Below are 24,282 nucleotides of genomic sequence, written 5' to 3'. Positions count from 1 at the left end.
GGTATTTAGGCTCAAAACAAAGGCAGCGGTGATGAAACCGCTCCCCCGGGATCCCATAGGCGGTGGGTGACAAAGCTGTTTGCTTCTCTGGTCACTGCTTCAAAATCCAGCAAGAGAAAAGTCAGCCTCCTGCTGATAGATTTCTGGGGCTCCCAGCCATGTGGATTATTGAAGTGGATTTCCTGAGTTCTGGTGCAGAATGCCTGCATTGCAGGAGCCACAAAAGTTGTGCTTTTGCTGATCGTTTCAGAATGGAGAATAACACTTAGCAGAGGGGGGGGTGGGGGGGGGTGGTATTGAATTTTCTCCTCCTGTTGGGTGTGTGTCCAGCTGTGACAATGAGCGCAGCCATGAGCTGATGCTGACAGAGGGCTCGCTGCTTCCAGAGCTCCCAGCCCAGGCAGTGTCCCAGTGTGCGTTAGCCCAAGGGGAGCAATCCTGGAACGTGTCAGGTTGAAAGGGACCCTCGAAGGGCATCTTGTCCAACCCCTCTGCAGTCAGCAGGGCCATCTCCAACTAGATCAGGCTGCTCAGGGCCCCATCAAGTTTGACCACGAACATCTCCAGGGCTGGAGCCTCGACCGCCTCTCTGGGCAAGCCGCTGCAGCCTTGCACCTCCCTCCTGGCACCGAACTCCCTCCTTGGGTCTTAACGAATGCAAAGGCAAAAGGCTTGCCACTGCTGCTCTGTCTTCACAACAAAACCAGGTGGTGATGATGGTGTCTTTGCTGCGGTCTTCTTCTCTCCTGCCAGGTGGCCTGCAGATCGAGAGCAGCGAGGAGACAGACCAGGGGAAGTACGAGTGCGTGGCCAGCAACAGCGCCGGGGTGCGCTACTCCTCCCCTGCTAACCTTTACGTGAGAGGTAGGGAGCTCCTCGGCTCACCAGCTGCCACACATCTCCCACCAGGGCCTGCCTTTGCCCCCCCAGCTCTCTGCTGATGGTGCCTTAGTCCCTCGGATCCTCGCAGAGGGATGCCTCTGCTCCCAGCCTTCTTCACTGGTGCCGGTGGCTCGCTGCAGAGCGGCAGTGCAAGGGTCACCTGCAGCGGAGTCGAGTGGGACCCGAAATAGTGCGGCCCAGACCCTGCCAGCATCAGACCTGCAGGGCCCCCAGGGGATAAACAGCTTTGGCTGCAGAGAGCCCCTGATCCCCTTTTCTCCCAAAGGATCCCTGCTCTCTGCAAGTGGGAAGGTTTCAGCTCTGCTGGTGTGGGTGTGAGAGGAGGGGAGGACCCTCTCAGCCCCCTCCACTGAGCTCTCTGTCCCCTGGATCTCAGCAGATCACGACCGGAGGCTGCATTCTCGCTCCTCACACAACTCCCAGCTGGTTTTCCCTTTGCCAGCAGTAATTTGTCCCTGGCTTCCTTGGGCACAAAAGCTGGCCACGGGCACAGGCTCACCAGAAAGCTGGAGAGGGCCAGCAGCCATCTCTGCCACAGCAGACAGATTCCTCCAGTGGACCCAGGGGGATTGGCTTCTCCTTCACGCCCCCTGGATGTTCTCCCACCCAACGGGGCAGAACCTCTCAGCTTTCTTTGTCATTTTCAGTTTAACCTCTCTTGACCTGCAAACTGTTTTGTGTGTAGCTTTGGTTTAATATCTTTCCACAGTGAAAAACCAAAACAAACCAAAACCAAACCCTTTTGGTAATGAGAGAGCAGGGCTGGCCCTTTCCACTTGTTTTTTTTTTTAAATTGAATGAAAAAACAAAACACACAAAAAAAAAAAAAAAAAAAAAAAAGAAAAAAAAAGAAAAATACCATTGGGGAGGAACAAAACCCCCAAAATAAAAGCACCCCCAAAAAAGCCAAGTTCCATCCCAGCAAACTGTTCCCATTTCCATCCCATCGACAGAGGAAGCCTCCCACCTACACTCGACGTTACCTCTGCAGCCCCCTGCAGAGCCATGCTCCTGTGTGCACACTTCCTCCTCTCTCTCTTCTTCCTCTCTCTCTCTCGTGTCTCACGCTCACTGAATCACATGCACATGGAGAGAAGGCTTTTGAATAATTCAGTCTTTCCCAGCTACATTTTTAAAGAGCCTTTTGTGGCCAGCTGGAAAATGGGGTCTGAAATTTTTCTGCCCACCCCTGGCCCCCCCTTTACCTTGTTGCCCTAGCCCCCCCCTATCCTCCCCCTCCCAAATTCTTCTTGTTTATTTTGGGGAGGGGGTGAGGGGAGTGTGAATCTGGATCTGGTGCCAATTCAGGGCTCAATCCTTTGCAGGCAGCTTGGGTTTCCAAAGAGGAAAACAAACAACCCAACCAAAAGGACAAGAAAAGGGGGATTTGGCTTTGTCATTATTCTTTTCTTTCTAAATTTCCTCTCCCTTTCTGGCCACTCGGAAACTACCCAGGAGACAGAGGTGTGGTACCCATGGAGTTGCCTGTCTCCAGCCCTGGAGCAGAGCTGGCCCTCTTTCTATCCCAGTTAGCCCAGGTCTGCCTGAGCCCTGCCTGAGATCAAAGCCAGCCTTAGCCGGCCGAGAGAGTGCAGAAACCTCGGTGTAAGCAAGCTGGGCCTGTGGTTTGGGTGTTTTTCATGCTGTTTAATTCCTTGTTTCTTGTGTGTTGATATCGTGGAAAGGTAACACAAAGTTCTGAACTGGGGTTTGCTTTGGTGGGAGGTGAAAGTTCATGCACATATTTTTTTTTTTCCTTCCCTTTTTTCTTTTCCTTTTCCTTTATTTTTTTTTCCCCTCCCCTTTTGTTTTGTTGTTTGGAAAGAGTCTTGAACACTCCTGTGTTTCCAATTGACTTGTTTCTCCCATAACATGCTTGTCTCTATAGAGCACCTGGGATAGGAGTTGTAAGTTTGAACACTGCAAGGAAATGTTTTTGCTTTTGCTTTTCTTTTCTTCTCCTAATGATTTTCTTTTTTTCCTTATTCAGTCCCATTCTGGAGTTAGTGCAAGCGGAGCTGGGGGTTGGGGCGGCGGGGGGAAGGGGGAGGGAGGGGAAGCCGGTGGGCGCATGGGCTTGGGGAACAAGATTTCCAGCCTGGAATCTCCATTGTACTGGGTCTCCTCTGCCTGGTTACAGGTTCTGCTCCCTCTTCTCCAAGGAGCAGATGGCACTTGCAGAAGTGGGAACTCCTGGCTGGGGTCGGCACCTCTGTGGGTGCCGCTCCCGAGTTAGGGTTGCTCACGGTCAGAGCTTGGTTGGTCTTAACCAAAAGGTACTTAGGTGGAGGGGAGGGGGAAAGGCAGGGAGGCAGGACGAGAGGGTAGTTACTCTCTTCATTTTTCTTTTCTGGTTGGTTCTGTTGGTGTTTTTGTTTTTGTTTTTGTTTTTTTTAACCTTTCTTTCTTTTTATTTTGGTTAAGAGAAAAAAGAAAAGAAAAAAAAAATATATATAAATAAAAAGACCAAAAAAAAAACAACAAACAAAAGAGGAAAAAAAAAAAGATAAGCAAAAAAAACCTCAAACAAACAACAATCAATTTGCAGCTGACAGCCTTGAGAAGGCCTTTTTTTACTCTCTCTGTGTTTCCCCTATTTTTCTCTTCTCCTCATGTCATTGTGTTCCGCATCAAACCCCCTTAACATCCCTCAGAGCTACGAGAAGGTTGGTGTGGTTTTTTTCTTTTTTACTTTCTTTACCCACATTTTTACATTCTTAAGAGCAAAAAAAAAAAAACAAAACGAAACGAAACAAAACAAAAACCAAAACAAAATTGAAAAAAAAAAAAATATATATATATATTGAAAAAAAAAGAATGCAAAAAAAAAACAAACAAAACAACCCAAACAAATAACTGAATCAATCGATTAAAGAAACCGAACCGAGAAAAAGCAAGAGATCTCGAAGCAGAGTGAGACCCGCCCGTTCCCGGGTCTCGCCGAGATGAGTTGAGTTGCATTGTGGGCCTCTCTTTATGCATCCTTTGGTAATGTTGCTGAGTTCTTGCACCTTTTTGTCGTCATGGTTACCTTGCCTTGGACATTGGGCCTGATGCATGATAGGAGAATGTAACAATCTTCTTTGCATGCCACTTTCCTTTCCTGGTTTTTCCACTTTGATTCTGGGATTTACATTGAGTTTTTCTTTGGGGGGGGGTGGGGGGTGGGGCTTTTTTTTTTGGTTCATTTACCTTTTTTTTTTCTGTTGGTCTCGGTATCTGAATCTGTCTTGAGTTTTGTTGTTGGTTTTGTTGTGGTATTATTATTATTATTATTATCATTATTATTATTATCATTATTTATTCTTACAATTAGTACTGTTATTCTTACCATTATTACATCTATTATTACATTATTGTGTTATTATTATTTTTAATATTATTTTTACCATTTTACTATTATTTTCACTATTATTGCTATTATTTTTACCATCATTATTACTATTATTTTTACTATTATTTTCACTATTATTTTCACTATTATTGCTATTATTACTATTATTTTTATTATCATTATTACTATTATTATTACTATTATTTTTACTATTATTGCTATTATTTTATTTTTTTATTATCATTATTACTATTATTATTTTTACTATTATTTTTACTAGTATTGCTATTATTTTTATTATTATTTTTATTATCATTATTACTATTATTATTATTTTTACTATTATTTTTACTATTATTTTTACTATTATTGCTATTATTTTTATTATTTTTTAAATTATCATTATTACTATTGTTTTTACTATTATTTTTATTATTATTCTACTATTATTTTTACTATTTTACTATTATTTTCACTATTATTATTTTTACTATTATTTTCACTATTATTATTACTATTATTTTTACTATTTTACTATTATTTTTATTTCTGTTATCATTATTACTATTATTATTATTTTTACTATTATTTTTACTATTATTTTTACTATTATTGCTATTATTTTTATTATTTTTTAATTATCATTATTACTATTATTTTTACTATTATTTTTATTATTATTCTACTATTATTTTTACTATTTTACTATTATTTTCACTATTATTATTTTTACTATTATTTTCACTATTATTATTACTATTATTTTTACTATTTTACTATTATTTTTACTATTATTTTTATTTCTGTTATTATTACTATTATTTTTACTATTTTACTATTTTAGCTATTATTTTTGCTATTATTATTTTTTTTTACTATTATTATTACTATTATTATTATTATTCCTTCAGTTGGTTTCTTCTTTGCTTTCTTTTCCAAGTGGATTTCTTTTCTTCCTTTTGGAAATTCTCAGCTCGTTCTGGTTTTGGTTTTGGTTTCTGTTTTGGGGTTGTTTTGTTTTTTCCTTTTGCTTTCTCTTGAGTTCCCGAGGTGGTCGTTTTGGTTTCTGTTTTTTTTTGGTGATGCTGTGCTGCTGTAGTAGTCTCTTCCAAACGCATTGTGAGAAGCCAGTGTTCCTGCCCACCCGCTGGTAACTGAACTCCTCAATCCCTCCAAGGAGGAAAGGAGTCACACAGCTCTAACGCCTGTCCATGGAAGCCCTGCTTATTTGGGACGAGCCTTTGTTTTGGGGGGGGAGGGAGGCGGGGAGGGAGGAGGAAAGGGAGAGATGTGGGAAGTGGAAAAGATGGTGAGCAGCCAGGGTGTGTTGTTCCAAGAGTTAAGAGCAGACCCTGGCTCACGTTATTGTTTCACTTCTGTTTCTTGGAGGTGTGGCTCTTGTTCCACATCCTGCGCTCAAAACAAGCTCCTGATCCCTCGGAAGGGCTTCCCCACAGCTTGCTCATTGGTGCCTGGCCCTCCAGTTCAGAGCTAAGACACTGCCTAGGGGAGGTCATCTACTGGCAGCCCAGGATGGGGAGAGGCAGAAAGCTGCCTGCTCTGCTCCTGGCTCAGGCAGTTGCCTCTCCCCTGGCACCGGTGTGTGCCCCAGCAGAGCCTGGCAGATCCCCTTGGAGGAGGGTGATGCCTGCCCTTGCAGTGTCAGAGATGGAGGGCAGCCAGCCACCTTCTGCAGAGGGGCAGCTGGATCTCTGCCTCTCCCTGTCACCCCCTTTCTTCCCTGTCACTGAACCATTATTGACCCACCTTGAAAACCAGCCAGGCCCAGGGAAGGTGGAGCCCTCCTTTCTCCAGGAGAACTGCAGCAGTGGCAGACACTAAAAGAGGCTGATGGGACACATCTGGCAGCTGCATCTCTATTGTAAAACAGCAGCAAGAAATCTGACAAGTGACATTCTAGCTGAAAAATGCCTCTTTTCCCTCTTCTCATCTCCCTGTTTATCCCCCACAGAGCTCCTGTTGCCTCCCATGTGAGCATCCTGCCTGGGGGAGCCACATGGGACAGCGAACAGGAGGGGGGAGGGGGTCGCAGTGTGTTAGTTGTACCCTTGGTGCTTGGTGCTTTTGCCCGCGGCAAAGTGAATGCCCTTCCTTTCCCTGGGGATGCATTTCCCTCTGCCCATCAATCCTCACCACCCAAGAATCAACCCAAGGAAGGGCTTTCCTAGTGTACAGGTATTAAAGCTGTGTGATTTTTGAGAAATCCAGTGCAGTACTGACACAGTATCTGTCTCTCTCTCCCTCTGTCTCTCTCTTTCTCTCTCTCTGTCCTTCTCTTTTTTTTCCTTAAAATGCTGAGATTTCAGTGCTTGGACCCTCAGTGCTGGTATTCTCCCCTTCCCCTTTCAAGTCTCTCCCCCTCTCCTCTTAGCTCCAAGGGTACCACTCCCAAATGCTGCACTGTTGTGACGATGTCTTTCTGAATGGCTTTCTAACGTTGATGCCAAAAGACATCCCCCAGCCCCAATGCTCTATTTAAAGAAAAAAAAAAACAAAGCAAAAAACCCAAAAGAAAATCGACCAAAACCAACCAACCAAGGCTCATTCTATTGAAAAAGAGCAAGAGAGAAGAACTAGGATTTGAAATGAGGTGTTCCCATCCCACCTCCCTCCTGCCTAGGACTAAAAGGTGATAATCACCACTAATTACAGGATTTGCCTTCATGAATAGGAGTTTGAGTTTCAGGATTTAGGTGCAATTAAAAAGGGATTTATCCTCCATTGCTTTTTTTATTATTATTTGTTTATTTTTCTCTTCTATAAAATCTTTCTAACTGGGGCTGCTGCTGCTGCTAGAATCTCTTGTGAGCTGAGAAGGTTTTCAGGTGAAATTCTTCCCTAAGAGCCAATAAAAATAATTAATAATAGTAGTAATATAAACAGCAAGAAACTAAGGCTAAATTGGATGCAGTCCTGATAGGCTGGAATGACACTGGGAGAGGAAACAGAGGCTTGATGCCTGCCTAAAAGAGCTCCTGTGGGCATGGGCTTGAAGTTATTGATTAAGGGTTTGCCTTCTGTATTATTAATGATCATGCCATGGTCCAAAAGAGCAAAGATTCTGCCAGCAGGGAATATCCAAGGTCAAATGCACAAAAGCAGATCAGAAATAGGTGAGATGAGTTCTACCTCCAGCCTGGGGTGCTGGAAGGTTTCTAGTCTGAGCTAGTTGTCCAGGTTTCACCTGCAGTCAGTGAAAGGGAAGCCACAGCTGTAGCAGGCAAGCCAACACGCCTCAGGATGGGGATGATGCTGATTTTTATGGGAGCTCTACAACTCACCTGGCCTTCAGAAGCCTCATTGAATGCTTCTCTGTCTCCCCAGGGATGCAAACACTGTCAAGCTTCTGGCCCATAGTGACTGCAGGAAAGGACAGGTTCCAAGTTCTGTGTATGAAGGACTTAAGTCTCAGTTGTGGTGTTGGAGAGCTTCATGGCTCTCCTTGGATGGCCACAAGAGAGGCTGGTTTGAGAGCTCTTCTCCAGGCTAAACAGTCCCAGGACTCTCAGCCTTTCCTCCTCACAGAGGTACTTTGGGCCCCTCATCATCTTTGTGGCCCTCTGTTGGACTCTCTCCAGTAGTTTCTTATCCCTCTTGAACTGGGGACCCCAGAACTGGACCTAAGGACTCCCAGTGTGGCCACAGTACTCCCCAGGGCAGAGCAGGACAAGCAGGAAGAGCCAGCAGTGGAGCTGTGTGGGGCAGGTTTTAGCACCTCCTGAGTGAGCAGAGCTGCTGCTCTTGGCACAGGGCAAATTGGCAGGGTTGAGTTTTAACAGAACAAGCAATGCCCCCCCCCCCCCCCATTTCTCCCAGTGGTGCCCCCTCAGGAGTTACAAAAGGCAGCAGCTGTGGTGTTGCAGGGATAATCCTTTCTCCCCTCAGCTCCAGCTTCTTGTTGCTCTGTTCTTTCCAAGCCCAGGGAGGTGTCAGTGGTTGAGCAGGCATTTGGAAGAGCCCTGCTTAGGCTTTGCTGTGGGACTCAAGTACAGCTTAGTCACCCAGAATCAGGTTGTGCAGCCCAGGTCCTGCTGAGAACATTTCAAGTGTTTGTCAAGGCTCCCTGGAACGCCTCAACTCATTGAGAGACCCAAAACGAAAACAGGGCCAGGGCTAACCACCTAACAGCAAACCCAGCTGAAATCAGTTCCAATAAACCCCTTAGAAAATGCAGAAATAGAGTGCCCAGGGCCTCAGGAAATAGAGCTTTTAAAAATACATATTAAAATGTGAGTAATTTAACAAATCATTTAGCCTGTAGCCTGCTCCTGGGTGAAGTTTGGCTCCTGTGTAATCTGACCATCAAGCCCAGCCCTCGGCAGACGAGTGGAACGGTTGCTAAGCTTTTGGCTCTCAATGCCATTTAGAGGTTAGAGAGGAAATCATTTCACTTGCACTGTAGCTGTAACAAATAGGCAGAAGGTCAGAACAAGGCTAGTTTAAAATGTAGGCATTTCAGTACCTCTTCAGCCCAGCACTGATGAATTCTTCAGTGGAGAAGGAGGGAGGCAGAACCTCCACTGCTGCCTGCGGCTGCCGCTGCGCTGCCCTTTCCCTGCAGCCGAGGGAGGGAGAATTTCCTGATGCTTCCTCAGTGGGACCTGAGCCCCTCCGTGGGTAGGGAGAGCACCTTGGCCATAGGTGGGGTGTCCTCAGCTCTGAAATTCTAGTTGGAAAGCCAACAAAGCAACCCCAAACCACCTTTGCTGTGTTTCTGCAGAAGGATTTCTCAAGGGTATCGAGGAAATGGGAAATGGATACCAAAAGCCACCCCCCCAAAACCAAAAAAAAAAAAAAAACAAACCAAAAACCAAACCAAAAATCAAACCTCTGTGTTTATATTTTATCTCTCTAGAGGGCACTTTGCAGGAACACTGTGCTGTACTGATCTCGAAATCTCTGCCTGCCTGTGTCTCTTTACACCTTTTGCATCGCTGTTCTCTTTGTTTTAGGGGATAAAAAAACAACAAAAAAAAACAAACAAAAAAAACCTAAAAAAAAAAATTAGATTACACCTTGTCAAATTAACAAACCACAACCATCAAATAGCACCAAAAAAAGAAAGAAGAAAAAGTCTGTGTTGAAACGTTGCAGAGCTGCTTGAAAACCAATTGGGCTTCGGATTCTGTCTTTCTATTCGGCGCTGTTGGAAATGAAAAGAGAACCAAAACCAAATCGAAAGGAAACAAAATGAGGCCAAACAAACAACCAAAAAGGCAAAACAAAACAGAACAAAAAAGGCAAAACAAAACAAGGCCAAAAAAAAAAAAGGGGGAAAACGAAAGGCAAAACAAAAGAAAACCAAACCAAATACAGCAGAATCAAATCGTTACCAAAGACCAAAGGTGTTCAGCCAGCCTGATGTGTCTTAAGTGGATAAAGCAATGATGATTGGGAAGGTGATGGATTTCCTCCAGACCAAATGCCAAGCCTTGGTCTCATTCTTTATTTATTGACCTATTGACTTCTTGATTCTTATTTGCCACGAAGGAAATGAGGAAGGAGATGGGCACGAGGAGGGCAGCATCTCGTCCTCTGGAGGGACGGAGGTCGGAAATCCAAAGCCGCACGAGCGGAGCGAACTCGCAAATTGGAGCGGGGAGAGGGAGGAGGCAGAGGCGGCTGCACGGAGAGCAGAGGGGCAGGGCCAGACCACCTTTTGGGAGGGGAGGACAGGTGTAATCTAAGCTTCACTAATAACCTAGAGGCTGCACATTATTTTGGCACCCTTTTCCCCCGTTTTCCCCCCACCACCCCTCCCTCATTTTGGAGCGAGACGGAATGAGTCCTGCCTCACCAAAATGGCCAATAATGTCCGCCTTCTCACCTCATTTGGAGCAGCAGCTTGCTGAGTGTCAAAATGTTTTAATACCATTTGGTTTTGTTTGGTGCTTTTTCAACCAGTCACTTCACTTTTCTTTCCTTTCCTTCTTTTCTTTTTTTTTTTTCTTTTGTTGTTCCTTTTTTTTGTTTGTTTGTTTGTTTTCTTAATTTTATTTCCCTTCCCCCCCCCCCCCCCCCCCAATTAAGTTCTTCTTTCTGAGCTGAAATCTGTTTCTCTTTGAGTTGGTTTAATGTGAATCGGGGTTTGAAGTGATGAGTCCTCGGCTGCTACCTTCTCCTTTCCCCCACCTCTCTCCTCCTCTCCCAGCATTTTTGTTCTTCCTGAGCTAATCTGGAAGGGGCTTAAAAAGGGGCACCAGAGGGTTTTCCTCAAGCTGGTTGGTTGGTCCTCAGGTTTCTCTCACTGGCAGCATCCTGGGAACACATTTTAAGGATGGATTCTGGTGTTGCAAAAGTCAACCCTGGATCTCCCAGTCTCTCTTCCGATCAGGTCTGTAAGTCTGTCCCTTTCCAAACCATCTCTCACACCCTGTGGACCCCAGCTCTCTTCTGAACAGAGTGGTGGTGGTGGGGAACCGTAGCAGTGTTGATTGGTACCTTCTTGGAAAGAGCAATGCAGCCAAAATGCCACTCACAGAACACAAACTGGGTTAAGCCCTCTGCCTCCGTGAGCAGCAACAAAACCAATTGGCTTTACGAGGGGGGGTGACAAGTTCTGGATCAGTTCAGATCCCAGTGGAAGTGTCATTAAGCAGAATTTTGGGAGAGGAGAGGGGGCAGATTTGCCTGTGGGAAATCCTTTTTCCAACAGACAACATTAAACAGACTCACAACTAACTGCACTTGAAAGCAAACCAAAACCTTTCTGTGCCTCCAAAATGGCTTCTCTGCATCGAAACAATTTGACTTGGCACCATGAATGTCCAGCTCTAAAATCCACTTCTCTCAGTAACAAGCTGTATCCTTGTTTGAAAAAAGCTCCTGAGAGTCTTTTGGCCACTGGCAGTGTGTGTTTGTGTGTGCCTGCTTGTGTGTGTATCTCGGGAGATGTTGCACATGGAGCATGCACCTCTGTGTACGCATGCGAGGTCTGACAAAGCTGTCGTGGAAACCAAACATCCCTGAAACTCGGGGCACAGGTGCTTCTGGAAACCCCAAATTGGTCAAAGTGGTAGAGAAATGTCTGTAAAGTAGAGCCCTGGCTGCCCCATCCCAACTGCTCTTCCTGGTCCTTCGAATGTGGATAGCACAAGGGAAGGAATCTCTTGGCTGCCTTTTTTCCAGGGAAGATCTCCCTCTTTCAGCTGTGCTGTGTGAAACCCAGCTGGGCCTAGAGCTGAAATTGCTCCTGATTCAATCTCTAGCTTTCTTCCCACCACTGCTTTCCTCCTCCTAGGCCCTGACCTGAACACTGACCCAGAGAACCTCAGCTTGACAAATCAACAGCTAGATCAGAGTGGTGTAGGAATTCAAAGGGACTGCAGCGTGGCGGTTCCTCGTACCCAGAGATGAGCCCTACAAGTGCAACTCAGGCTTAGCGTAAAATGCAGTTGTCCCAGCCCTGAGCCGCAGCAGGGATGTATCTAGGGATGCTCTGAGGTCTCCATCATTGAGTGGTGGAGCTATCACCCCATCCCAGCCCGGTGTGTGGATGTTTGCAGGTCTGTGCACACAGCGGGGTGTAGCTTTTTTGAAACCAGGATGCGCAGCCAGAGCGCTACTGCCTGCTCCGGGCCCCAGCCGCCTGCTGCCAGCCCAGCCCCAAATTCTCCCTTTCCCTGGGCTGGCACCCAGATGTGCTGGTGGCTCCCTGTTAGTCAAGTGTGCCCAACGCCGCTGACCCAGCCAGATGCTGCCCTGAGACCCCCCAGAGCTTGACCTGACCCCCTGGGTGCTGCGAGGAGGGTGGGTGGAGAGAGCTGCTCTGCTCCCTGGCCCCGAGCTTGTGTTTTGTGAGTGGATCTTGTCCGTCCCTGCCCCAGCCCCTGCAGACAGCAGCAGGCTGCTCCCTTCAGACTCCGATTCTCAGCACTCCACCTTACATCAGATGATGCTTTTCAGTTACTAAATTCTGGTTCCTTCTTCCTTTTTCTTTCTTTTTCTGTTTATTTTTTTGTTGTTGTTATGGGTTTGTTGGGGTTTCTTTGTTTGCTTTTGGGTTATTTTTTTTCCCTTTCTCTTTCAGTTTGGTTTTATTTCTTTGTGATTAGCCTCGGTTTGGATTAATTGTCTTGTTCTGTTTCCATGACAACTCAGTGTTTGCATCCCACCTGCCGCTGTTTGTTGCTGTTGATGCTGTTTGCTGACCAGATCCTGTCCGGCCTGTGTCTCCCCCATTTCTCCTCACCTCTTCCCACCTTGCCTCCCCTCTCCAGAAGGTTACATACCAGCCCCCCCTCAAAAAAAACAAGCAACAAAAAAAGAGTCATCCCCACCCCAGATCTGTCTGCATGTTGGCCCCACTTGTTTCTGTTCAAGTTCTCTCCATCTTGTCTCAGATTGTGACGGGGGTGGTCTTCACCTGGCTCCATTTTCTGAAGTGCAGCCCCTCCTGAAGCAGGCAGCAGGGACAGCTTCTCATGTCTAGGGCTAGGAGTCTTCCAGGGCAGTGGGAGAGGAGGCAGAAAGGAGCATGTTGCCTGCTCTGAGCCGGTGCTGCTGCCTGAGGTTGTGCAAAATCCCTGGCACTCTCCCTACACCTTTCTCTAATCACAAAGTCATCTTCTAGGCTTAGTGTCCAGGTGAGTTTGTAGTCTCTCCCTCCAGGCTCCAGTCCTTTGCCCAGCAACACTGGAGGTGAGGGCATGCTCCCCGTTCCCTTCACAGTCCCTGCATGCAGGAATCCTTCTCTTGGCTTCTCTGAGCTCCTAATGCTGCAGTTCTGGAAGTCTTCTCTTGCCTGCCTCTCAGTCCTGGTTCCTGGGTAGTGGTAACTGCAGGAGCTTTAAACTGCAGCTTTCTCTGAGGACATCTCGCAGGAGGAGGCAGGGGCTGTAGCTGGCTTTTGGTGAGTAAAGCCACAGTAAATGAAAACCAGCCACCACCTCTCCTGGCAGCATCCTTCCCATCTGAAAAGATCCTGAATGCTGAGCAGCAGCCAGGGAATTGGGACTGGAAGAGAAACCAAGAAAATCCCAAGGCATCAGTTCTGGGGGACATCTGAAGGCACTGGGACTTGGGAAGAGCAATGGCAGGCCAAGCTCTGCTGCCCTTTGCGTTGCTTTTGCATGGATGCAGCTGCCACTGAGTTTTCATGGAGGTTCTTCAGAGGTTACCTGAGAACAGGGCAGCAGGGACAGGGATTTGTCAGGCCCCCTGCACTCCTAACCCTCCTGTTTCCCTCTCTAACCCTACCCCAGGGCAGTTTTCTGCATGGCTGTCCTGAAGCTGGAGTCCTCCCATGCTCCTTTCTTCCTTCAGCTGCTGCTGTTCCTGCATCTTCTCGGGGTCTGTGTCCGTTCCTCTTTGCTTGCGGGCTGGGATCTCACCCTCAGCTCCCTCCCTGGGGCCCCTCTGATCCTTCCACGTTTCTCCTTTGCCCTGCTTTGAACCCCCTGAGGAAGAGCACCCAGCTTGGCCAGGGCAGCCCAGACAGTTCAGAAAATGGAGCCAAGGAAACCTCCCCCTCCCCTTTGCGTCCATGTTCTTCCTGTGTGAGGTCTGGAAGCTGCATCCACCTCTCTGCTAAGGAGATGCACAGAACATGTCACTGTTTTCCTCCACGGTCAAGTCTCATCACCTCGTTTCTCCTTCTTAATTCTATTCTATTTATGACTCTGCCAGGGCTGAGATGTGACAATGTGAGCCACCACATTGGGTCACATCAGCTAGAAAAAAGTATGCAGCATTAAAGTGGGTTTCCCCCTCCCCTCCCTCTCTTTTCTCTCTCTTCTTTCTCCCTTCCCCTCCTGGTTCTCCTTCTCCTTGGTCTTCCTTCCTTCCTTCCTTCCTTCCTCTCTCCTTCCCCTTTCTATCCAGTAGCCACACGGGCGTTTGCTAGCCGCCCAGAAACGATAGTTCTCTGCATTCTCCTCTCTCCTTCTCTTTCTTTCTCTCTTTCTCTCTCTCTCTCTCTTTATTTTTTTACCTATTTTGCATGATGTTTGTGACTCTGAGAGCTGCATCTATCGATGGAACCGTGTCAGATCTTAAAGAGGCTTCGTTAGGGTTTCTATACCCGAAAACCACAAAAATTTCATTAGAGTTTCTCATCTTTTCCACACTGCTTCTGGCTCCAGGGGGCCTGCCTCCCCCTGGACCCTTCTCACACCCAGACACTGACTAAATTGTGCCCCGCTCCGGGGGTTCCCTCTCCTCCCTTTTTTTGGGCTATTGTTTTTTTTTGCCTCCTGGCCCCTGGCGTGGTGTCTGGCTGCTCTTTGGAGATGTGATGCTTCTCTCTTTGTTGAATTCTCTGGGTCCAACAAGGCAAAAAACCCAACAACAATAAATCCAGAGAAGTCTCCATCTCCATCCCGACCACCTCCCCGCCACCACCCCGCCCGCGGAGCATCCCTCGGGCAGGGAGCGGCCGGTGGCAGAGGGGAGGAGGCAGCCGGACCACTTCAGGCCGGGGTGGTGGAGGGGCTGTGCCCGTTCCGTGGGGCAGAAGGCGAGGTGGGGGTCGGACCCCGGGGGAAGAGGGAGGAGCGGGGAGCTGGGGGCCCCAGCGCCCGCGGAGGAGATGTTTGGCCGCTCGCCACGCCAGCTCCTGCCAGTAAAGATGAGAAATTGCTAATAAATTTTTGTGTCTTTATCTGTGCTGTGATGGGTCTAATCTTGATCAATGGAACCCTGTTGCTATGAAATACCGCTTTTATGTCTATATTCTCTATATTGTTTGTGAAGTAAACATTTCTTTGAAGTTTCCTTTCTATTTTGTTTTGTTCTGTTCTGTTTGCTTTTAGCTTTTTGTTATTACTTAGTTATTTTTAATTTTTATTTATTTGTTTGTCTTTTTTTTTTTTTTGTTCTTGTTGCTGTTGGTTTTGTTTTCAATGAAGGAAGAAAATAAACGATGCCAAACCCCCATCTATATTTAAATTACCTTTTGCTCTTTTTTCTTTTTCTCCCTTCTTTTTCTTTATTTTTTTTTCCTTCTCTTATTTTTTTTTCCTTCTCCTTTTCTTTCCTTTTTTTTTCTTTCCTTTTTTTTTTCTTTCCTTTTTTTTTTCTTTCCTTTTCTTTTCTTTCCTTTTTTTTTTCCTTTCCTTTTCCTTCCTTTTTTTGTTGTCGTTGCTGTTGTTGTTGTTTCACTTCTGTTTCGTTCTCCTTTTTGCTTTGGTTTGGTGTGGTTTTTTTGTGTTACCTCTGTGTGTCTCGTCCGCAGTGCGCCGCGTGGCTCCTCGCTTCTCCATCTTGCCTGTCAGCCACGAAATCATGCCCGGGGGCAACGTCAACATCACCTGCGTGGCCGTGGGCTCCCCCATGCCCTACGTCAAGTGGATGCAGGGAGCAGAAGACCTGACCCCCGAGGATGACATGCCCGTGGGCCGCAATGTCTTGGAGCTCACGGATGTCAAGGACTCAGCCAACTACACCTGCGTGGCCATGTCCAGCCTGGGAGTCATAGAAGCTGTTGCTCAGATCACGGTGAAATGTAAGGGAGTGTGAGCAGCGCCTGCGAGAGCGAGGGGTGGGGGTGTGCCCCGCTGCATGCGCAGCCCCAGCCTGCCAGCTGCTGCCTGGCTGCACCTAGCTGCAAGGCACTGGGTGCGGGGTCGGCCTGAGCGTGGGCGCGAAGCGCATGCGGGCGCGTGGTGCACGTGGGTGTCCGCAGAGCCCTGCTGGTGCCTGCCTGTCGCTGCACGAGTGGGAATGTCACCCTCTGACTGCATGGGGACCTCTTTCTGCCTGTGGCCTTGTGGTTGTCTGCATGGGGTGAGCCTGGTTTGCACAGGAGGAGTCTGGGGGCACAGCTGGGCATGCCGGAGGGTCATGGTGCATGAGTGTGTGTGTGCACGGGAGGAGGAGCAGCATGGCTGCCTGGGCATGTGGGTCCCTGGCTGCATGTGTGCCAGGCCCTGTTGGTACAAGCCTGATGTCCATGTCTGGGTCTGTGGGCATGAGCAGAGAGACAAACTGTGCAGCGCCGTTGCCATGTGCTGGGGTCTGTGCATGTGTCTTTGGGCATCCCACACACAGAGATCCACAGTGAAGAGGAAGCTGGTGGCTTGAGGTCTTGCCTGGCTTTAGGACAACTGAGCTGTTTGTTGTGGAGAGAACTCTGCTGCCAAGCCCTGCATGCTTCTGTCTGTCCTGGGATGTGAGGCTGGCTGGGCTGTTTGCAGGGAGCCTTGCATGGCTTGGAGCCTGCATGCCATCCTTCCCTGAGGTTAGAGACTGAGCCAAGGCCCTGAGGATCTCTGGCATGTGTGCCCCTGCCGTAGAACCTAGTTCCAGCATCTTAGTGGCCGTTGTTGCCTCAGCAAGTGGGGAAGTAACCCCAGCTTCCAGCTAGCAATTCCCAGGAGGAGCACGGGTGCAATCTTCAATCTATTCTGTCCTCAGCAGGGGAGTATTAAAACCCAAGCGGTGATGCCCCTGTGGTTGGGTGAGTGTAGAGCTCTGGGCGAGCTGCTGTCTGCTCCGAGTGATGGCATTGCCCACGAGGGGTCTGGGGACAGAGGGGGTGGGAAAGGCTGCGGGTGGGTGGGGGAGAGGAAGAGAAATGCTTCGGAGAAGGGGAGGGCTGAAGGACCTTGATGGATCTGACTGAGGAAGGTCTGTCCAGAAGTGAGCAGGGAGCAGTGACCCTGGCCGTGATGCTCCTCGGCTTGTGCACAGGGAGTGGGCTTGTGCCAGCAGAAGGATGCCTGGGGCTGGACTGAAGTGCTCTTTTGTTTCCCTGAGTATTTTTCCCCTTCCTCTTTTTCCTTGTCCTCCACTATCAATTTGAAAAGCTGCCGTGTCAGAGATGCTGCTCCTGCTTCCATCCATCCTCTCTCCTCAGATGGAGAATCTTGCCCCACTGCTACCTTCTGCCTGGTGTCATTTTATTTCTGTTCTGTTCCCCCTCATGTTCCTGCCTGTAAGCATCTGCAGTCTTTCCCAGTCAGAAGATGAAAGGAGGAGTTAGAGCTTTAGAGGTGCTCCAGTCTAGAGGAGATGAGGTTGGAAAGGGTCTGAAGCAAGGAGGACACACAAAGGTGCAGTCTCCAGCAAGCTCCAAAGGGAGCCGAGGGACAGGGGAGATGAATATTAACACGTGTTTGTGGCTTGAGAGGAAGCACTCCAAATATTGATAGCTTTTCCTGTCTGGAGAGGACGTGGAGAGGTTGAGCAGAGCTGGAGCCGGGCTGCCAGGCTGGCTGCAGAAGATGTGGCTGCGAGCTCGGGAGGAGCTGCTGCGGAGCTGCTTTCCCCGGAGCCGGCGGATGTGCAGCTGGAGTTCTCCGCTGGCGGTTCCAGATGTTTAGCTGAACGCTTTTCCCTTTGATGGAGCAGTTTAAGGAGGATAATAGAGTGTGTAACTAGGTCCATAACGTTTCAGCAGCGCTTTAGTCGACTGCTGAGCAGTGATTGGTGCTGTGCCTCTGGCTCCTGCAGCCCTTAACTAGCCCAATTAGGCACCGTTTCAGCAGCTGGGGGGTTTTCTTAAATCTCTCCTCTCCCTGCTTCCCAGCGCTCCCCAAGGCTCCTGGGACCCCAGTGGTGACAGAGACGACAGCCACAAGTATCACCATCACCTGGGACTCGGGAAACCCAGACCCTGTGTCCTACTATGTCATTGAATACAAGTCCAAAAGCCAGGACGGACCCTACCAGATCAAAGAGGACATCACCACCACGCGCTACAGTATCGGGGGGCTCAGCCCCAACTCTGAGTACGAGATCTGGGTCTCTGCAGTCAACAGCATCGGGCAGGGGCCTCCCAGTGAGTCAGTGGTCACTCGGACTGGGGAGCAAGCTCCTGCCAGCGCCCCCCGTAACGTGCAGGGCCGGATGCTGAGCAGCACCACCATGATCATCCAGTGGGAGGAACCGGTGGAGCCCAACGGGCAGATCCGTGGCTATCGAGTCTACTACACCATGGAGCCTGATCAGCCTGTCAGCAACTGGCAGAAGCACAACGTGGATGACAGCCTCCTGACCACGGTGGGCAGCCTCCTGGAGGATGAAACCTACACAGTGCGGGTCCTGGCCTTCACCTCCGTGGGAGATGGGCCTCTGTCCGACCCCATCCAGGTTAAGACGCAGCAAGGAGGTGAGCAGCAGTGTCACTGCATCACAGAACCATAGAATCGTGGAAGGGACCTCCAAAGGTCATCCAGTCCAACCCCCCTGCAGCCAGCAGGGACATCCCCAACTAGAGCAGGTTGCCCAGGGCCTCGTCCAGCCTCACCTTGAATACCTCCAGGGAAGGAGCCTCAACCACCTCCCTGGGCAACCTGTTCCAGTGTTCCACCACCCTCCTGATATCCAATCTAAATCTGCCCTTCTCCACTTTGGAGCCGTTGTCCCTCGTCCTGTCACTGCAGGCCCTTGCAAACAGTCTCTCTCCATCCTCCCTGTAGCCTCCTTTAGGTACTGGAAGGCTGCTGTTAGGTCTCCCTGGAGCCTCCTCTTCCCAGGAGTAACTGACCTGGGATGCACTGAGCTGCAGGAGGGGCAGGGGTTGGCCTAGAGCCTCATCCAGCTGTGGCTGCAGTGTCACCAGAGTGGGTTTTTTCCATTATTGATTCAATTTAGTTAAAATAAGACATCACCTTCTGGGAGGAAGCTTGGCCCAGTGGCTGGAGCTGGAGGGGCTGGTGCTGAGCTTTCTGGGAAAGGTTGTTGCTGCAGAGGGTGGGGAAAACAATTTCACAGCGAGCATCCATTTCTGCTGGGCTGTATTTCAAAGTGAGATATCTTCATGCTTCCAGTGTCTAAATGCCTCTAATAGCCCAAGCAATGATGAACCTTAACTCTTCCTAAAGTACTCAGAAGCTGCCTTCTCAGAGCTGAGAGGGAAATGAGCCTTGCTTTGGCTTTTTTCTAAGAGGGGAGGAAACCAAAGCCCTGATGTGTCGAGCTAACAAGAGCTGGTTTCTCCCAGGTTGTCACCCGGCAGCCTTTGGGGTGCTCTGCTTCTGCTGTGGGGTGCTGGTGAGGAAACCTTGCATCCTCAGTGGGCTGCTCATGGGCTTCCCACTTCCAGCATCTCCTCACACTGGGCAGCAGTGGGAAGGGCTGGATTCTACACTGCCCAGCATATGATCCAGTAGGACTCTTCTAGCAGCTCTGGGCATGCTGGAGCCCTGTAGTGGGTTTTATCCCTGCACTGCCCTCCAGGAAGGGCCTGCCCACTCTGCAGCCTGGCATCTTGCTGCTGACATGCTCAGCACACACAGGCTTTGGGGAAGCCAGGGTAGGAGTCTTCTAAGCAGCCAAGTTCATGTGGCGTCTGCTGTCTCTCCCCTTGCCTCCTGTGCCCCATGGGCTCCTTCTCTCTGCCAGTCCCCGGGCAGCCGATGAACTTCCGAGCAGACGCCAAGACGGAGACCAGCATCGTGTTGTCCTGGAGCCCCCCCCGCCAGGAGATCATAGTCAAGTATGAGCTGCTCTACAAGGAGGGAGACCACGGCAGGGAGGTGAGTCTGGAGCAGAGGGCTGGGGGACATCCCTCCCTTCCCCCAGGTGGCTGAGAGAGGGCAGCAGGGCAGGGGGCTGGGCAGGGCTGGCCTCTGCTGCTTTTGTTGTCGTTGTTGGTTGGTTTTATTTTGTTCCTTGCCCCTCTTGCCCACCTCAGGTGCAGAAGAACTTCGATCCGGCGACCTCCTTCACTCTGGAAGGCCTGAAGCCCAACACTGAGTATGTCTTCCGGCTGGCCGCCCGCTCGGCTCTGGGCCTGGGGGCCTTCACCCCGGAGGTCAGGGAGCGCACCTTGCAGTCTAGTAGGTGTCTCTCCTTTTCCCACCCTTCTCTGAGGGGAAGACAGTCAGGGAGCCAGAGATGGTGGGCACAGGGGTACGGAGCTGTGGGGCGGACGCTCGCGGTGCTGCAGCCTGGGGCTCCTCTGCAGGGGGTGGGCAGGTGGTGGGACGCACAGACACACACAGACAGACACACAGACAGACACACACCCCCCTTTGGGACCTGCTGCCTGCTCCCTTTGCTGCCCCAGAGAGCTGAGACTGAATGAAGAGTGGGGCTGGTGCATGCTGTGGTGAGGGATGGGAGGCCAGCTAGCACCATCCACTTGATGAGGTGGGGAGCAGCAGAGAGCTGGCTGATGGGCCCTGCTGGCCCTTGGTGCTGAGCATGCTCAGGGAGGACAGCACCCCAGCATCACACAGCAGCTTGCCTGTCCACCAGCAGAAACTGAGCAGCAGCTGTCTGAGAGCGGGGCACAAGCAATGGAGCAGGGAGGCAGTGGGGGGCAATTGGGAGGAAGAGGAGAAGGGAAGGTGATTAATCCCAAGGCCAACGTTTTCACCAGCCTGTGGGTGAGCAGTCCTTGTGGTGTTCTTCCCCTTGAGCGACTTGGTAGCCGTGGGGAGGAGGCCAGCTGGCCCAGCAAGTGCTGGGAGTGGTCCCATTTGGGCTCTGGGAGAGAGAGGAGTCATGTGGAGGCTGGGGGGGACATTAATGACACCAGGCTGGAGCCAACCCAACCCAAACGGTGCTGGTTTTAGTTTAATGGATTGTCTCCCTTCGCTGTTGCCCTGGGGACAATAACCCTGGATGGCAATATTTCAACCTGGGCTTTTCACAGATCTTTGCTTTTAAACGAGGTGTTTTTTTCACTGCATGAGTGGCTGTGGCAGCTGTTCTTTGTGTTTTCTGTCTCCTCTCATCTCTACTAAATCACTGCGCTGCAGTTTGGAGTAGCCGGGAGCAGAACTAACTCAGAAATGGCTCTGGTCACCAGTGTGAGGAGAGAGAGCTCCTGCTCCCATCCCTCAGAGCCCTTAACAAGGGACAGCAGTGGGCTCTCTGCTGGGCTCCTGCCCCAGCTTTCTGTTTTAATTTCTGTCACGTCCTGCTGTCTGTCTCTCTCTCTCTCTTTCCCCTCTCTCTCTCTCTCCTTCTCTTTCTCTCCCCCCAGGAGTGGGAGGAAAGGGGAGTGAGTCTGTTTCTGCACAGGCAGAATTCCTTACTGAGGCTTTCTCAGGCTTCCAGTCCATTTAAAGATGTTTTGTTTTCTTCCTTCCTTCAAATGTTTGTTTTTTCCTCCTTTTTTTTTTCCAATTTTTTTGTCCTTCTATTGTTTTTCTTCCTCTCTTCACATACCAAAGGAAAATCCTTTCCTGACTCTGCTGCAGATCTGCTGGTTCTGATCCCAGTGTGGTACTGTCAGAGGGAGCATCACTGTGGGGGTGGGGGAAGAGGAACTGAAGGGACCTGAAAAAGAAGTGTCAAACTTCACACACTCTGCTTCTGTTTTCCAAGAGGTTTCCCTCCTTGAGATTGGTGGGGAGGGGAGGAAAAGAGGGTCTGGGGGTTGTGCTTTCAGGGCTGTGGGAGCTGATGGCAGCAGGCCTTAGTGACACCGAAAATCTCTCCCTGCAGGGTGAGGAGAAGGGGACCTGGGCAAGGGGAAGGCTCTGGGGCTTTTCCTAAGTTGGCACCCGGCCAGATGAGGCCTGGTTTATTTCTGTGTAGCTCAGCTTTCCTGGGGAGAGTTCCTTTAATTTAACACTCTTGAGAACATCAGCTGGGAGCTGTCAGTGTCCTGTAACTCGGTGAAGCACTTTTTCCTGGCTGGCTGTTGGAGGAACGAATCAATTCTCCCTGGTCCAGGCGACATCCTTCGGCTCAAAGACCTTCTGGCTCGGGACAGGCTTTTGTGTCTCCCCTCTGCAGCTCCTTTTCCGTTCAGCTCCTCCTTGGCCTGCTCCATGGCTCTTCTTTCTTTTCTCTTCTGCTGTCTGCCTGCCTGCATGCATGCTCTCACTGCCCAATGAAACCAGCTCCCTGCTCTCTGTCTGTCTGCCTCTCGCTGGGCGGTTTCACACCATGATGGCATCTTGTCTGCAACAGCCAAGCCTCCTGGGTCCTCTCACAGCCTTGCCCAGGTGCTGGATGCTCTCTGCCCACCCCCAGCTCAGCTGGCAAGCATGAGCCTGCATGCTGCAGCCCTCCCTGCATTGCACACCTTGCTGCACAACACCCTCCACCACCTCCCTGTCAGGGTGGCTCCTCCTGAGCATCATAACCAAAGTAAAATCCATTAAACTAAAGGTAAAGTATCTTTTTCTTCTTGAAGTAGCTGAGTTTTAACTCTTCAAGTACCAGAGACTTAGACTGTACAAAACCAAAACCAAAACAGCAAAGTAACAGATTTTGATGGTTGGAGATTTGATGGTTTGCCCTTTCTAACTAGCCATGACCTTCCCAGGGCTCCTTGGCAACTCTCCTACTCAGAAATTTCAGAGTGCAAAGCATGTGTCAGCAGACAGGGCTGGCAGGGTGGGTGCTGTGAGGCTGCATGTGCAGGTGTAGAGGAACAAGGGAGCTTCCTTACCCCTGTTCCTTCTGAAGTAAGGATGTGTCCCCCACCCATTAGCTCTGCTCTCCTCCCCTTCCCCCCCTTCCTCACAGTATATGAAGTGAAACAAAACCTTATCCAAAGTCTATGGTACCTAAAGGGTTAAAAAACACTGTATTGTACAAGGTCAGTAAGGGTCATTCTTGTGGCTTGGACAGTCAACTTTAAAGCATGTAAGAGGTGCAGCTCAGGTGAGTACTGGCTGGTCTCAAGCGGATTCACAAATACAGCCCACCCTGTCCTGCAGGGATCTGCACACACTCCTGGATGGCCTGGAGCCCGTGGGAGGGTGGGGAGGGCTTCCCAAAGAGCTGGGACCCCCCAGCAGCCCACCAGGATGATCTCCTGGCTGGGGGGGACTTCCACGCGCTCTCCTGTGCTGCGCCTCCCCTTCCAGCGAAGGGGCTCGTTGCAGAGGTGAGCTCACAGCCTGCCCTTTGGGTCGTGATGCTTGGCCTCCTGCCTCCAGCTGCCAGCTCCTGGCTGCTGTCCCGGTGCAGGTCTGCAGGTCCCTCAGGGTGGGCTGGATTGTGAAGGAAACTCACAGTGCCATGAGCCCCCCAGCTGCGTCTCCAGTGTGGCCAGCCAGCACTTGGTGCCTCTTTTCATCCAGGTGCTGTAGAGCCGATGAGAGTGACGGGGAGGGGGTCCGGGTGGGATCTGGGCCTTCTCCCCCATCACCCACCCACCTGGCTGCCTCTTTGACCAGAGCAAGTGCAAAGCATCCCAAAGGGCAGCCTCGCTCCAGGGCCTCTCGGCAGGTCCCTGTGCTGGAGCCTGGAGGGTGAGTGAGCGAGCGTGGCCACGCAGAGCGCACCCAAGGGCCAGCTGGAGCTCCAGCTCTGCTTACTGGGGCTTTCAGAGTGAGTTTCAGGATGGAAAGGGTAGGTCAGGTCAGACCCTCTCTGCAGTGGGTTTCTCAGCCCTGGTGGCTCTGGCTGGACTGCTAAGCAGGAAAGGTGGCTTTTAATCGTCCCAGCCCTTGGTGGCGAGAAAAAAGAAGCAAAGAGCATCATGGCAGGTGCTGGAAGAGCACTGAGCCTTTTCCTCTGGGCCCTGAAAGGGACTGTGGGGTATGGGAAGGAGCAGTGCACCTCCCTTCTGGAGATGTCACAGCAGATGGAGAGAGCTAGAGGGGATGAGAATCCATCAGTGGGACTCTACCACCCTGCTCTCTGGTCTCTGTCCTGTTAGCTTAGCAAAAGAGAATGGGTTGGGGTCCAAAATTGCCCTGAGTGCAATAGCCAAGGCCCTGCTGGCAGGGGCTAGCAGTGGGGCAGGGTGGCCTTTGAAAAGCCAGTCATGAGCAGAAACCCACCAGGAGCTTGGTCTGGCCTCATAGCTCAGTTTCTCTTCTCCCATGAGAAAGTCTTTATAAGTTAGCAGTTGAAGCGTGGAAGGTAGGTAAAACAAGACTGGGAATGTTCTGGAAGGAGTCACTTTTTATATCAGTATTATTTTATTATTATGATTTCCTTTCTGATGTTTTTTGTTTGTTTGTTTCAAATTACTGGCTTGATTTCTGGTTGGTTTTTCCAGTTTGTTCCCTTTGGTTTTCTTCCTTTGCCATGTTCTGTATTATTTTGCGTGGCTAGCCATGGCCAGGGGTCTGCACCCTCTGCTCTGGGGCTCCTGAGGACGAGGGGCTTTCATTCTGCCCCTTTTAAAACAGAGCCAGAATGGGGCCACAAAGCACAGAAGCAGG

At 49.9% G+C, this 24,282-nt stretch overlaps 1 protein-coding gene across 21 annotated transcripts in view; it reads left to right on the top strand.

Annotated features, from left to right (window-relative positions):
- PTPRS (protein tyrosine phosphatase receptor type S) overlaps positions 1-24,282 on the top strand; it is a 171,214-nt gene that overhangs the window by 104,225 nt on the left and 42,707 nt on the right. For 13 of the 21 annotated variants that reach the window (XM_054174815.1, XM_054174822.1, XM_054174821.1 and 10 more), the window contains 6 exons: positions 754-864; positions 3,558-3,569; positions 15,432-15,701; positions 17,727-18,308; positions 19,544-19,677; positions 19,836-19,980. In XM_054174815.1, the coding sequence (XP_054030790.1) occupies positions 754-864; positions 3,558-3,569; positions 15,432-15,701; positions 17,727-18,308; positions 19,544-19,677; positions 19,836-19,980 (1,254 nt within the window). The remainder of the gene's footprint in view (positions 1-753; positions 865-3,557; positions 3,570-15,431; positions 15,702-17,726; positions 18,309-19,543; positions 19,678-19,835; positions 19,981-24,282) is intronic. The other 8 variants (XM_054174823.1, XM_054174820.1, XM_054174829.1 and 5 more) reach the window with 1 other exon arrangement.

The sequence above is a fragment of the Dryobates pubescens genome, chromosome 31 (assembly GCF_014839835.1).
Source record: "Dryobates pubescens isolate bDryPub1 chromosome 31, bDryPub1.pri, whole genome shotgun sequence".
Classification (NCBI taxonomy): Eukaryota; Metazoa; Chordata; class Aves; order Piciformes; family Picidae; genus Dryobates; species Dryobates pubescens.
This window is presented reverse-complemented; position numbering and strand designations above follow the sequence as displayed.